At 41.9% G+C, this 15,445-nt stretch overlaps 1 protein-coding gene across 3 annotated transcripts in view; it reads left to right on the plus strand.

Moving 5' to 3' along the window:
- The window catches only part of tenm4 (teneurin transmembrane protein 4), a 2,228,071-nt gene that overhangs the window by 2,084,467 nt on the left and 128,159 nt on the right, over positions 1-15,445 (plus strand). For all 3 annotated transcript variants that reach the window (XM_073043455.1, XM_073043454.1, XM_073043453.1), the window contains 2 exons: positions 12,781-12,927; positions 14,010-14,226. In XM_073043455.1, coding sequence (XP_072899556.1) covers positions 12,781-12,927; positions 14,010-14,226 — 364 coding nt within the window. The remainder of the gene's footprint in view (positions 1-12,780; positions 12,928-14,009; positions 14,227-15,445) is intronic.

Genomic DNA, 15,445 nt, shown 5'->3' on the forward strand with positions numbered 1-15,445 from the left:
CTAATCTAAGAAAGGATATGCTGACATTGGAGAGGGTTCAAAGAAGGTTCAGAAAAATGATTCCAGAAATAGAAGGTTTATCATATGAGGAGTGTTTGATGGCTCTGGGCCTGTACTTGCTGAAATTTAGAAGAACAAGGGGGAACCTCATTGAAACCTATCAAACATTGAAAGGCCGAGATAAAGTGGATGTGGAGAGGATGTTTCCTGTAGTGGGGCAGTTTAGGACAGCCTCAGAATAGAGGACGTCCATCTAAAATGGAAATGAGGAAGAATTTCTTTCGCCAGAGGTTGGTGAATCTGATGCATTCACTGCCACAGGCGGCTGTGGAGGCCAGGTCGTTGGGTGTATTTAAGGTGGAGGTTGATAGATTCTTGATAAGACAAGGGCTAAATGGTTACAGGGAGAAAGCAGGAGAATGCGGTTGAGATAGAAATGAATCAGTCATGATCAAAAGACAGAGCAGACTCAATGGGCCAAATGGCCTAATTCTGCTCCTATATCTTATGGAGATAACCTGTGTTCTTGCCTTATTTTCCCTTCAAAACTGATATACTGAAAACCACACCTTTCGAGACCGAAATATTTTTGCCACCTTTCTATTTTTTTTAATGAAAAAAGGCACATATTCTATACACCTTCTTTGCCACCATCTTGCACTTTCAGGGATCTGTGGAGTTGTACCCCAAGGTCAATCTGCATATCAACGCTCCTAAAGGTCCTGTTATTTATTGTATATTTTTGTTTTACATTCGGCTCCCTGACAAGCCCAGTTGGTAGCTTGCATGGAACATGAGACAGGGCAGCACGGGAACAAGCCCTTTGACCCATAATGTCTGTGCTGACCACGATGCCGATTTAAACTCATCCCATCAACCTGCACATCACTCTATTCCCTGCCTGCCTACGTGCCTGTCTAAATGCATGTTCAATGTTGCTATCATATCTGCTTCCAGCATCTTCTTTGCCACTGTTCCAGCCACCTACCTCACAAAGTTGCTTTAAACTTTTCTCCTCTCACCTTAAAACTATGTCCTCTAGTATTTGACATTTCTGCCATAGGGAAACTACTCTGGCCATCTATCCTATCTATGTTTTTCCTAAGTTTCATATTCTTCTATCTGGTTGCCCTCAGTCTCTGATACTCCAGGGAAAACAATCCAAATTTTTCCAGCCTCTCCTTATAGCTACTCCCTAATCCAGCATCACCATGGTGAAGCTCTTCTCATTATCTCCAAAGCCTCCACATCCTTCCACAATGCAGTAACCAGAATTGTACATAATAGTTCAGATGTGGCCTAACTAAAGCTTTATGCAGCTGAAACGTGACTTGCTCATTTTTACACTCAAAAAGGCAAATATACCATACACCTTCTTTGCTGCTGTATATTCCTGTGATGCCACTTTCAGGGAACTATGGACTTGCACGCTAGGATCCCTCTGTATATCAATGCTCCTGTCATTTACTGTACACTCTTACGTTTGACATCCCAAAGTGCAACACCGCACACTTGTTTGGAGTAAACTCCATCTGCCATTTCTCTACCCATGTTTCCAGCTAAGCTATATCCTACTGTTTACTTTGATTATCTTCCTCAGTATTCACAAGTCCACTCATTTTTGTGTCATCTGCAAACCTACTCATCAGCCAACCTATATTTTCATTATCACCATTTAGATTTAAATTTTAGATTCAGGTTTATTTATCAAGTGTACTTTGTAACATATAGTGAAATGTGTCATTTATGTTATCAATCAACACACCTAAGGATGTGGGGGCAACCCACGTGTTGAAACACATTATGATGCCAACGTAGACCGAATATTATGAACAGAAGAGGTTCCAACACTTATTCTTGTAAAACAAAGCTCCAGTGAGAGTAACACCCCTCCACCATTAACCTCTCTTTTCTATGTCCAAGCTAATTTTGAATCCAGTCTACCAATGAAACCAATTTTATTTAACCTTCTGGATCAGCCTACCACAAAAGACTTCATTAAATACAATGTATACAACATCCCATTGCCCTATCTTTATCACTTCCATGAGATATCTGCCTGTGGTTCCTGTTAGATTTCATCTCACATTTTTATCAGTACTGAAGGCCATTCAGCCCACAGTTTTGCCATGCAAGCCTACACAAAGGAGTCATTTCCAGTTGCCAATTAAAAAACCATAAGCTTCAGGAGCAAAATTTGGCTATTATTCCCATCGAGTCTGCTCTGCCATTTCATCATTGCTGATCCATTTTTCCTCTAGCCCCAATCTCCTTCCTTCTCCCCGTATCCTTTCATGGCCTGACCAATCAAGAATCTTGTCAACCTCTGCCATAAATATACTTAAAGACTTGGCCTCCACAGCCACCTGTGGAGTAATTAACCTGTCAATACTTATTTGAGATGTGGGACAGAACAAGAACACTCTCAGAAAACCCCCATGGTCACAGACAGTACATGCACCCTCTGTATACACAGCACCCACAGACAGAATCAAATTTTGGGTAGTCTTGACTGCTGTACCTCTAAAGACAGAGAATAATGCTTACCTGCTGCACTAACTGAGATCAGTTCTTTCAGCAAGAAATGCAAATCTGAACAGGTGGTTCTTGTTTGGTGCACATTTTCCAACAGAATCAATTGAAAGTTCCCTACCAAACATTGTTGATCAGTCACAAACTGTTTACGTTGATGGATGTGTTGCTGCTGGTCTGGTAATTAATCATTCAGTGCCTGCTGCTGTTATTAGCTCTGAAACACTGATGTTTACCCCTAACTCCAGACTCTTTCTCTGCTTTTTAATCTATGCTTAGCTCATTAAATCTAATCTTACTTCATTTCAAATACCCAGAATGGAACCATTCTTCAAATTCACTGCAAGCTGAAATTCTGTTTATCATTGTTTTCGGCTTGAATGTCTCACATTAACATTTACAATATCTTAACATAAAACATTAATAAACTGCAATTGAAGATCATTTGTAATAATTTAAAGTGCAAATGGGCAGTTTATTCTGCACACCACATGAGAGTATAACTGATTCCAATTTGGACACCTTATCTTACAGTTTGAAATATGCAGTTGCTATTTGTCAAGTACCTATTTTTCACAGGATGGTTTTGTGAAGTTATTGCTGTATGATTACCTTGCTGGAAAATGATGAAGATTTAAATCAACCTTAGTTCTAGATGTATTTTGTTACCTGCCCCTTCCCCACTGGCATCTTAACACTCAACCCTTGCATACTCTACATGCGAAGCAATTAATTTGTTTATAACACCAGCTACAAAATTGTAATTCATTATAGTGTATTGCCTCAGGCATTTCTTAAAATTCTAACCGACATTAATATTACATTGAGCATAGTGTTCATGAGAAAGAAAGAATATCTTTGCTTATTCAAATAAGCTTATCGATTTTCACAAACTTGTAATTTCTACCTAGTTTCCTGAGGATTTCAACATCACTTGAATGGTAGTCTACAATATGCATCACTTGCAATAAATATTATAAATGTCTTTCAGACATTAATCTTGATGCAATTAATCTAATTCTGCAATCAGAACAGAACTTGTATCTTCTTGCCAAAATAAATATTGTACTGCGGAAGTTTTCTGGTGAAAGTACAGAGCTGATTATGTTGTGGAACCATAGTTTAAATGTTATTACCTAACAAAAGTTCTACCAGGGTCAGATTTTTGTGAGTAGTAGGGCACTAAGTTTTTCAGTAGAACAGAGGCATCCAGGAATTTAGATGCATAGTGGCATCACAGGTAAATAGGGTTGTTGAGAGCTTTGAAGAAAAATGTTAGAATTAGAATTGTTTTATGTACATGTGTGTACAGTCAGATACAACTGAGGCACGATTGAGAGCATCCTGACTGGCTGCATCACTGCTTAGTGTGGGAGCTGTACTTCCGTCAGTCACAGGTTATTTCTTCGGCAGTTTGAACGGGGCACGACTGCACAAGGGCATGGAGGTGGGCCAGTGAGAACAGCGGGAAGAGTTTAAAAGGAAGACAGATTTACAGAACGGGCATCGGAGGAGCGGGCGACGGTGTAGAGACTGAGTAGGAAGTCTTTGACTCATCGGGGCTTAGGTGATAAGGGGTCGAGGTGAGGTAGGTTATCTGTTTAAAATAAAGACAGAGAGTACGTGTGTGAGGCCGGTTTTCTGTGCTCGGTGTCAGATGTGGGAAGTCCTAGAGACTCCCAGCTTTCCCAGACGACCACATCTGCACCAGGTGCGTCGAGCTGCAGCTTCTTAGAGACCACGGTAGGGAACCGGAGCTGCAGCTCAATGACCTTCGTCTGGTCAGGGAGAGTGAGGAGGCGATAGAGAGGAGCTATAGGCAGGTAGTCACCCTGGGACCACAGGAGACAGAGAAGTGGGTAACAGTCAGGAGAGGGAAGGGGAAGAAGCAGGTACTAGAGAGTACCCCAGTGGCTGTCCCCCTTAACAATAAGTATTCCTGTTTGAGTACTGCTGGGGGTGGGGGGGCCTACCTGGGGGAAGCAATGGTGGTTGCGCCTCTGGCAAAGAGACTGGCCCTGTGGCTCAGCTAGGTAGGGAAAGGAAGAGGAAGGTAGTAGTGATAGGGGACTCTATAGTCAGGGGGTCCGATAGGCGATTCTGTGGACTCAGGAAAGAAAAGCAGATTGTAGCTTGCCTCACAGGTGTCAGGGTCCGGGATGTTTCTGATCGCGTCCACAATATCTTGAAGTGGGAAGGAGAACAGCCAGAGGTCATGGTACATATTGGTACCAACGACATAGTTAGGAAAAGGGAGGAGATCCTGAAAAAAGACTACAAGGAGTTAGGAAAGAAGTTGAGAAGCAAGACCTCAAAGGTAGTAATCTCGGGATTACTGCCTGTGCCACGTGACAGTGAGTATAGAAATAGAATGTGAACAATAAATACGTGGCTGAAGGATTGGAGCGGGGGCAGGGATTCAGATTTCTGGATCATTGGGACCTCTTCTGGAGCAGGTGTGACCTGTACAAAAAGGACAGGTTGCACTTGAATCCCAGGGGGACCAATATCCTGGCGGGAAGGTTTGCTAAGGCTACTGGGGAGAGTTTAGACTAGAATTGCTGGGGGGGTGGGTAGGAACTGAACTGAAGTGACGGAGGAAAGGGAGGTTGGCTCACAAATAGAGAAAGTTTGGAGAAAGTATGAAAGGGAGGATAGGCAGGTGATAGAGAAGGGACGCGCTCAGTCCATTGGTTTAAAATGTGTCTATTTTAATACGAGGAGTATCATGAATAAAGCGGATGAGCTTAGAGCATGGATCAGCACTTGGAACTATGATGTTGTGGCCATTACAGAGACTTGGATGGTGCAGGGGCAGGAATGGCTACTTCAAGTGCCAGGCTTTAGATGTTCCAGAAAGGATAGGGAGGGAGGCAAAAGAGGTGGGGGTGTGGCAATGCTGATCAGGGATAGTGTGATGGCTGCAGAAAAGGAGGAAGTCATGCAGGGGTTGTCTACGGACTCTCTGTGGGTGGAGGTTAGGAATAGAAAGGGGGTCAATAACTCTACTGGGTGTTTTTCTAGACCACCCAATAATAACAGGGACATTGAGGAGCAGATAGGGAGACAGTTTCTGGAAAGGAGTAATAATAACAGGGTTGTTGTGTTGGGAGATTTTTATTTCCCAAATATTGATTGGCATCTCCCGAGAGTGAGGGGTTTAGATGGGGTGGACTTTGTTAGGTGTTTTCAGGGAGGTTTCTTGACACAATATGTAGATAAGCCTACAAGAGGAGAGGCTGTACTTGATCTGGTATTGGGAAATGAACCTGGTCAGGTGTCAGATATCTCAGTGGGAGAGCATTTTGGAGATAGTGATCACAATTCTATCTCCTTTACCATAGCATTGGAGAAGGATAGGAACGGACAAGCTAGGGAACATTTAATTGGAGTAAGGGGAAATATGAGGCTATCAGGCAGGAACTTGCAAGCATGAATTGGAAACAGATGTTCTCAGGGAAACATACAGAAGAAATGTGGCAAATGTTCAGGCAATATTTGCATGGGGTTCTGAGTAGGTACATTCCAATGAGACATGGAAAGGATGGTAGGATACAAGATCCATGGTGCACAAAGGCTGTTGTAAATCTAGTCAAGAAGAAAAGAAGAGCTTACAAAAGGTTCAAAAAACTAGGTAATGATATGAATCTAGAAGATTATAAATCTAGCAGGAAGGAGTTTAAGAATGAAATTAGGAGAGCCAGAAGGGGCCATGAGAAGGCCTTGGCAGACAGGATTAAGGAAAACCCTGAGGCATTCTACAAGTATGTAAAGAGCAAGAGGATAAGGCGTGAGAGAATAGAACCAATCAAGTGTGACAGTGAGAAAGTGTGCATGGAACCGGAGGAAATAGCGGAGGTACTTAACGAATACTTTGCTTCAGTATTCACTACAGAAAAGGATCTTGGCGATTGTAGGGATGACTTGCAGTGGACTGAAAAGCTTGAGAATGTAGATATTAAGAAAGAGGATGTGCTGGAACTTTTGGAAAGCATCAAGTTGGATAAGTAACTGGGGGGACCAGATGGGATAGACCCCAGGCTACTGTGGGAAGCAAGGGAGGAGATTGCTGAGCATCTGGCAATGATCTTTGCATCATCAATGAGGACAGGAGATGTTCCAGAAGATTGGAGGGATGCGGATGTTGTTCCCTTATTCAAGAAAGGGAGTTGGGATAGCCCAGGAAATTATAGGCCAGTGAGTCTTACTTCAGTGATTGGTAAGTTGATGGAGAAGATCCTGACAGGCAGGATTTATGAACATTTGGAGAGGCATAATATGATTAGGAATAGTCAGCATGGCTTTGTCAAAGACAGGTTGTGCCTTATGAGCCTTAATGATTTTTTTGAGGATGTGACTAAGCACATTGATGAAGGTAGAGCCGTAGATGTAGTGCATATGGATTTTAGCAAGGCATTTGATAAGGTACCCCATGCAAAGCTTATTGAGAAAGTAAGGAGGCATGGGATCCAAGGGGGCATTGCTTTGTGGATCCAGAACTGGCTTGCCCACAGCAGGCAAAGAGTGGTTATAGACAGGTCATATTCTGCATGGTGGTCAGTGACCAGTGGTGTGCCTCAGGGATCTGTTCTGGGACCCCTACTCTTTGGGATTTTTATAAATGACCTGGATGAAGAGGTGGAAGGGTGGCTAGTAAATTCGCTGATGACACAAAGGTTGGGGGTGTTGTGGATAGTGTAGAGGGCTGTCAGAGGTTACAATGGGACATTGATAAGATGCAAAACTGGGCTGAGAAGTGACAGGTGGAGTTCAACCCAGATAAGTGTGAGGTGGTTCATTTTGGTAGGTCAAATATGATGGCAGAATATAGAATTAATGGTAAAACTCTTGGCAGTGTAGGTGATCCGAGGGATCTTGGAGTCCGAGTCCATAGGACAGTCAAAGCTGCTACACAAGTTGACTGTGGTTAAGAAGGCTTATGGTGCATTGGCCTTCATCAATCGTGGGACTGAGTTTAGGAACTAAGAGGTAATGTTGCAGTTATTTTGGACCCTAGTCAGACCCCACTTGGAGAACTGTGCCCAGTTCTGGTCACCTCACTACAGGAAGGATGCGGAAACCATAGAAAGGGTGCAGAGGAGATTTACAAGGACTTTGCCTGGATTGGGGAGCATACCTTATGAGAATAGGTTGAATGAACTTGGCCTTTTCTCCTTGGAGCAACGGAGGATGAGAGGTGACTTGATAGAGGTGTACAAGATAATGAGAGGCATTGATCGTGTGGATAGTCAGAGGCTTTTTCCCAGGACTGAAATGGCTAGCACAAGAGGGCATAGTTTTAAGATGCTTGGAAGTAGGTACAGAGGAGATGTCAGGGGTAAGTTTTTTTACGCAGTGAGTGGTGAGTGTGTGGAATGGGCTGCCGGCGGCAGTGGTGGAGGCGGAAATGATAGGGTCTTTTAAGAAACTCCTGGATGGCTACATGGAGCTTAGAAGAATAGACAGCTATGGGTAAAGCCTTGGTAGTTCTAAGGTAGGGACATGTTCGGCTCCGCTTTGTGGGCCAAAGGGCCTGTATTGTGCTGTATGTTTTCTATGTTTCTATGACTCCGCAGAGAGTGGTGCGGACAGTGAAGTGCATCTGTAGATGTGAACTTCCCACTATTCAGGACATTTACAAAGACAGGTGTGTAAAAAGGGCCCAAAAGATCATTGGAGACCCGAGTCACCCCAACCACAAACTGTTCCAGCTGCTACCATCTGGAAAACGATACCACAGCATGAAAGCCAGGACCAAAAGGCTCTGGAACAGCTTCAGACTGATTAATTCATGCTGATACAATTGTATTTCTATGTTATATTGACTGTTATAAATTACTATAAATTGCACATTGCAAATTTAGACGGAGGCATAACATAAAGATTTTTACTCCTTGTGTATATGAAGGATGTAAGTAATCAAGTCAATTCAGTTCAATACAATGTACAGTCAGATATGGAATCAAATCAATGGGTATTGCTAAATCTGATATCCTGGTGAAGGAAGCTGTCCTGGAGTCTGTTGGTCCTGGGCTTAATGCTGCGGTACCATTTGCCGGATGGTAGCAGCTGAAACAGTTTGTGGTTGGGGTGGCTGGATTCCGTGATGATCCTCCAGGCCCTTTCTATGCACCTGCTGCTGTAAGTGTCCTGAATAGAGGGAAGTTCACATCCACAGATGCACCGGCTCTCCACGCCACTATCTGCAGTGCCCTGCGATTGAGGGAGGTACCGTTCCCAGACCAGGTGGTGACACAGCCATTCAGGATGCTCTCGATGGTGCCCCTGTGGAAAGTCCTGAGGATTCAGGGACTCATGCCAGACTTCTTCAGCCATCTGAGATGAAAGAAATGCTGTTACGAATTTTTCACCACACAGCCGTATGTACAGTCCAGGTGAGATCCTCTGTGATGTGTACACCAAGGAACTTGAAAGTACTCACCCTCTCAACTGCAGTCCCACTGATGTCAGTAGGGGCGAGCCTCTCTCTGTGTCTCCTGCAATCCACCATCAGTGATTGGAAGGATCTTGGTGCGATTTGAGGACCTGAGTTATAAAGAAATCTTGATTAGCTTACAGTGTTATTCCCTGGAGCACAGGAGAATGAAGGGAGATCTTATACAGGTATACAAAATTATTTGGGTAAATACATGCAAGCATTTTACCCTGAGGTTGGATGAGACTACTGCTAGAGGTTATAGGTTTAGGTTGAAAGGTGAAATCTTTAAGAGGAACCTAAGGGGGAACTTTTTCGTTCACAGGGTGCTGCAGATGTGGAACCAGCTGCCAGTGGAAGTGGTAGATGCAGGTTCAATTGGAACATCTAAGATGAATTTAGATAGTTACATGGAGAAAGAGGGGTCTGGAGGGTTATAGTCCGAGTGCGGGTAGATGGAATAAGGTAGAGTAACCACTTGGCATGGACTAGATGGGCCAAAGGGTCAGTTATGTACTGCACTCCTCTGTGACTCTTTGTACAGCTGTTGGTAGGTGGTAAGTCACTGGCATCTTATTTCTCGTCACTGTGTAGTTTAGCGCTGGTGCTAAGAACCAACCTAGTGTGGGATATGAAATAACGAGTCAGCGTGCCATAGTCGCATAGCGGTTAGCACGTCGCTGTTACTGTTCAGAGTTCGGAGTTCAGTACTGGCGCTGTTCTGTCAGGAGGCCCTGTACATCTCCCCTGTGCAATACTGGGTTTCCCCAAGTGCTCTGCTTTCCTCCCACAGTCCAAAGGCCTACCAGGTAGGCTAACTGATTATTGTAAATTGTCCTGTGGTGAGGCTAAGGTCAATCGGGGTTGTGGGTTGCTGGGCAGTGGGGCCTACTCCCCGCTCTATTGCTAAATAAATAAATAAATTTAGCGGAATGTGTACACCCAAGAATTAGTGTGACCCATTTGCTAGCTTTTACCAAGAGTGAATACAGGAAAATTGCCAGGTAAAAAGAAAATGGGGTGAAACAAAACCCTCCTGATGAATATGAGATGATAAAAGGGGAGGATATAATACGTTATTGAATGATGGTCATGAAATTTCATCATCATCATCATCATTATGTGCTACGTCTTACATCGAGGGTGATCGTGGTGACCATGATTGTTCTCGGCAGATTTTTCTACAGAAGTGGTTTGCCCTTGCTTTCTTCTGGGCAGCGTCTTTACAAGATGGGTGACCCCAACCATTATCAATGCTCTTCAGAGAGAGTCTGCCTGGAGTCAATGGTCGCATAACCAGAACCTGTTATGACCATTCACCACCTCTTCCCATGGCTTCACGTGGGTTGATAAGTAGGTGCTACACCTTGCCCAAGGGCGACCTGCAGGCTAGCAGAGGGAAGGAGTGCCTTGTACCTCCTCTGGTAGAGACACATCTCCACCCTGCCACCCGCATATTATCATAAACTGGCTGAAATCATCATGAGGAATTCTGGAACCTTTCCCATTATGTTTCATTGTAAAAAAAAGTGAGCTTGGCAGTGAGTGATATATTGAGGGGAGAGGAGGACTGTTTCAAAGATATTTGAAAAGAAAAAGTCGGAAGAGCGGAGGGAATACCAGAATCAGGTTTATTATCACCAGCATGTGTCATGAAATTTGTTCACTTAGCAGTACGTGATATAGAAGAAAAAAATACTAAAAAATAAATAAGTAAATCAATTTCTGTGTATGTATATTGAACAGATTAAAAATCGTGCAAAAACGGAAATAATATATGTTGAAAAAGCGAGGTAGTGTTCACGGGTTCATTGTGAGGGGAAGAAGCTGTTCCTGAATCGCTGAGTGTGTGCCTTCAGGCTTCTGTACCTCCTACCTGATGGTAACAGTGAGAAAAGGGCATGCCCTGGGTGCTGGGGGTCCTTAATATGTTAGAATTTGGGGATAAATACCAGATAGGTCGTATCCAAGATATTTTGGAGCAGGTGAAAAACTATAATTAGATTGTTGCAGCACAGATGGAAATTTGGCTGCTGATTATGAATCAACAAGTTAGGCTAAATGGGTTTTGCCTAGATTGGTGTAAGATTATAGTCTGGAGAGTGGCTTTTCTATGCTTGATTCTCTGGCCTGAGCATAAGAAGAAAGCTAACGACAACTTGTATTGCTATAAGTGAATCAGTATATGAAAAATCCTCCATTGGTTTATTAAAATCAAATTGCAGGAAAACTGACCTCGAGTATTTTTGAATGGGTCGTTAAAACAGTGAGAGTGATGGAAGCAGGAAAGTTCAGAGGAGGATTTCCAGAAATCAGGGTGGCTGGATCAAGGGTTGGTAAATGCAAATAAGTCAAACTCAAAGCTTCCTATCAACATAGAAATACACATTTACCATCAGTGAGTAAATCTACACTGCAGTCAATTGGGTATGAGGAAGTGTGACTGTGAACCATGGCAACAGGGAGACAGTGAAGCTGGTGATATAGAAGTCTTTATTCGGCAAAGCAAGCAGCAGGCATCATACTGGAGACACTCTTGGTAGAAGAGGCCTCCCTGACCTTTTATATGCTGCAAATCAAACATAACAGCAGGACAATTCTATAGTTACTCTGTATCCACGATGCTTCCATTGAATTACATATAATTTTCAAACACCTCCATATGCAGGCATCTGAGGACAAATGGAATGTTTTTTTGTTTGCAATCAGCCCAGTCTGCAGGCTCCAAGATCACCATTCTTCTGGGTGCCTTTTAAACTCGATCTACAATCTATATTCATGTCTGAAGACTGATTGCTGTTGGAGTTAGCATTTGCTCTATACTATAACTCCAGAATACGATCTAACAGGGAGTAGTGAATAACCAGAGTCTGTTGCAATCTAATGTGGAAAGCTAATAACCAAATACAATTCAGAAGGGAAAATAAACTTGGTTAGACAATCTTAAATTGCTCTCTGGTGTGTCAGAGTTTGAGGAACAACATGGTAAATGTGTATAAAATGGTGAGAGGTATAGATGGGGTAAAGAGCCAGGGTGAAAATGTCAAATACCACAGGGCAAACGCGAGGAAATCTGCAGTTGCTGGAAATTCAAGCAGCACACACAAAATGCTGGTGGAATGTAGCAGGTCAGGCAGCATCTATAGGCATAAGTACAGTCAACGTTTCAGGCCGAGACCCTTAGTTTTCAGTAGAGGGAAGAGTTTAAAAAATAATTATGAGACAAATATTTTTCACAGAGTGGTAGGTGCCAGGAATATGCTGCCAGGGGAGGTGACAAAAGCAGATATGACTGTAACATTTAAGAGGTGTTTGGACAGATGCATGAACAGGTGCAGGGAGATGAGCGTTAGTTTAATTGGTGTCATGGTTGGCACAGACATCGTTGGCCAAAGGACGTGTTCCAGTGTTGTGCTGTTCTATGTTCTATAGAAGTACAGTAAATATTCAATTGCAAAAATATTCAAGTAATGGAGAACCTCTCTCCTTCAGCTAAGTGAAAAATACATATAGCTCGACAGAAGTGGTTAAGTCTCCTGAAACATTGTTTACCATTCATGTATAAAAAGGTAGCATTAATTAATCTTATGTAGAGCAAATGAGATTTTGGGTTGTAGAAGCATAGTTAGTAGATCTTGGCCACAATTAACTCTACTGACATTGGGAAGTGGAAAAATATATATTAGTCTACCAATATCTTAACATTTCTTTTGATGACTCATTTAAAGTCCATATTTACACCGATATGTGTCACCTTAAACTGTGTTATTTGAAATTTAAAGAATCTGATGTGTAACCTTGTCTGTTTACAGAGGGTTGCCCAGGTTTATGCAATGGAAATGGCCGATGCACACTGGACCAAAATGGTTGGCACTGCGTGTGCCAGCTGGGCTGGAGGGGTGCAGGGTGTGACACTTCCATGGAAACTGCTTGTGGAGATGGAAAAGATAATGATGGAGGTAAGAAGCTGTTTTGCATATTTTAAAACTGGAGTGATACAATTAAAATACCTGACTTAGAGTTGGTGAGAATAAATCAACAGTTACTTGTGTTGAAACTTTCATGATTACAGTACTACCCATTCATAAATATTTATATGAATTTAGCTTCAAACCTTAATCAAGTCTCAGACAACCAGAAATGAAATCTGTTTCTTCAGAAATTCTCGGGTTCTTTATTGACAATGCAGCAAAGGACCCCCTTGCTTTAGGAATGTAATGGGTAAGATTAGTAGTATTTTCATTAATTTTCACATCATTTTGTGACCTTGAGAGAAACACCTGCAAATATTAACAGAACTCTCATCATTGAATAAAGCTCTGGGTTTTCTGACATAGAATCAATTGTGCCTCTAAGGCAAAATTCCACAGCAAACAATGGGGTTACAGCCCTTTCTATGAATATGGTAAAAAATATGAAGATAATTGAACACGACTTCAAAAAGCACAATGAACCTCACAGAGGAAAAGCTAAGTAAAAATTCTATTATTACCTTGGTGTATTTACCCATAGCAGACGTAATTGATAGGTGTTACAAGGCCCTAATGCCAGATCAGGTTTCTCTCCTCAACTAAACCAATTTAGTTCTCCTGTTTTCAACTGTATGTAATGCTCATAACACTACATACATTCTATTGACTTTTTTCTCCTTATGCTTGATACTAGTTTATGAACTTTGAGATCTTGTGATATTGCTTGTGCTGCCTGACTCTCCCTCTTTCCCCTTTGTATTTTCTAAAAGTATGGGATCTTCACTTTCCCGTAGTGTGCTTCACGTACACATCCTGGCTGCAATGAGTTTTACTTCCATCGGCAATGTGAACTTGAAAGCGGATGGTGAACAAAAATGATTAGCTTCTAGATAAATTTTCACCATCCAATTAAGTTCTTCCAAATTTTAATTTTCCTCTTGTTGCAAGAAAATTCATTGTCGGGAACAAGTCCTTTGTTAGTCTGCTTTCAGTTTACATCATGCTAGTGAATCTATTTTTGCTTTATTAATTAATTTGTTAAAGTTGTCTTTGTTCTTTTTTTATATCAGATAGCTTAATAGATTGCATGGATCCTGACTGCTGCCTTCAGACATTATGTCACAGTAATCCCCTATGCCTCGGATCACCGGATCCTCTTGACATTATTCAGCAGACTCGCATTCCATCTTCACAACAGAATCTTCGCTCATTCTATGACAGAGTCAAGTTCCTCATCGGCAAGGATAGCACTCATGCGATTCCTGGTGAAAATCCTTTCAACAGTGGGTAAGGTTTTTGTGAAAAGACATCTTATCAAATTCATTAATGGAGTAATTAATTCTAAAATAGAATATACTGTAAAATTTTCCATTATACAGCAATGATTTGTTATCTGAGTAATCAAAAATCCTGAAGTTTTGGCATCTGGCTCATCAGATGATGCCTGCATACTCTGTTTCAACTCATTGGAGTCCTGGTTGCAGTAATCCTTGAAGCTAACACGGTTCCCAGTTCATACAAAGCTCTTAAACTTGTCAGGGTCACTGGGAAATTCACTAAAATAACATACGTCATCAAGTAAAGGGAATTAAATGCATGTTAGAGAATGCAATAATCTGGAAACTCTACCAGTCCAACACCACCAGCCTCGCGAGCAGTCCAGATTATTAGAGTTTTGCTATAAAACAAGACTCAATGTTTATGTCATAATTATGCAAATATAATAGCTTCCAATGCATTCTCCTGCCAGTGGAGTTGCTGAAAGGGATGATGATGAAGTTACATTCCACACAGGCTGACAACACTCTGCTCCTAATGTAATTGCATGCATAATAATTTATAATGGTAAGGAACATCATGGGCCAGATCTAAATGTTTATTCTCAGTGTTTCCAGTCATCAGTCAGTGGTGTTCTACACTTACATGCAGATGTAGAAACCGATCAATCATGGTTTTGCACAGTAGTGCAACAAGCTCAAGTGGCTTCATGGCTGACTCCTGAATTTATTTCTTATGGAAGAAGGTAAAATCAGTCAGCTTGCTTGGCAGGGGACTCTGTAGACCAGTGGTGGAGCCAAACCTTGCTGGAACTTCCCAGGTAATTTTGGGGGAATCACCTCTCTGACTCCGCACTGGATCAGAACTACCACAGGATCCAAAAGCACACTGATTTTAATAAAGATTATTTAGCAGTGATTTAGGAAGCAAAATAGTAAAAAGTTATTTTTAAAAATATTTCATTTTATTTATTTTATAATTTTGTAGCCTGGGGAAAAGTACACACTCAGGACAACAAATACTTTTTTGGGTTTTAATTCCTTTATCTGTTTTAGATATTTAGGTGCCAGAAGAGGGTCTTAAAACAAAACGAACGATTTTACAATGAGGTCCTGTCATTACAATCTCCGTTTAACCTTAGATCCACACACTTGTGTATTGACGGATTGCGTATGCAAAATAAAAATACATAAAGAAAACCGCACAAAACTAATACAGTACTAACACG

Source organism: Hemitrygon akajei, chromosome 4 (assembly GCF_048418815.1).
Source record: "Hemitrygon akajei chromosome 4, sHemAka1.3, whole genome shotgun sequence".
Classification (NCBI taxonomy): Eukaryota; Metazoa; Chordata; class Chondrichthyes; order Myliobatiformes; family Dasyatidae; genus Hemitrygon; species Hemitrygon akajei.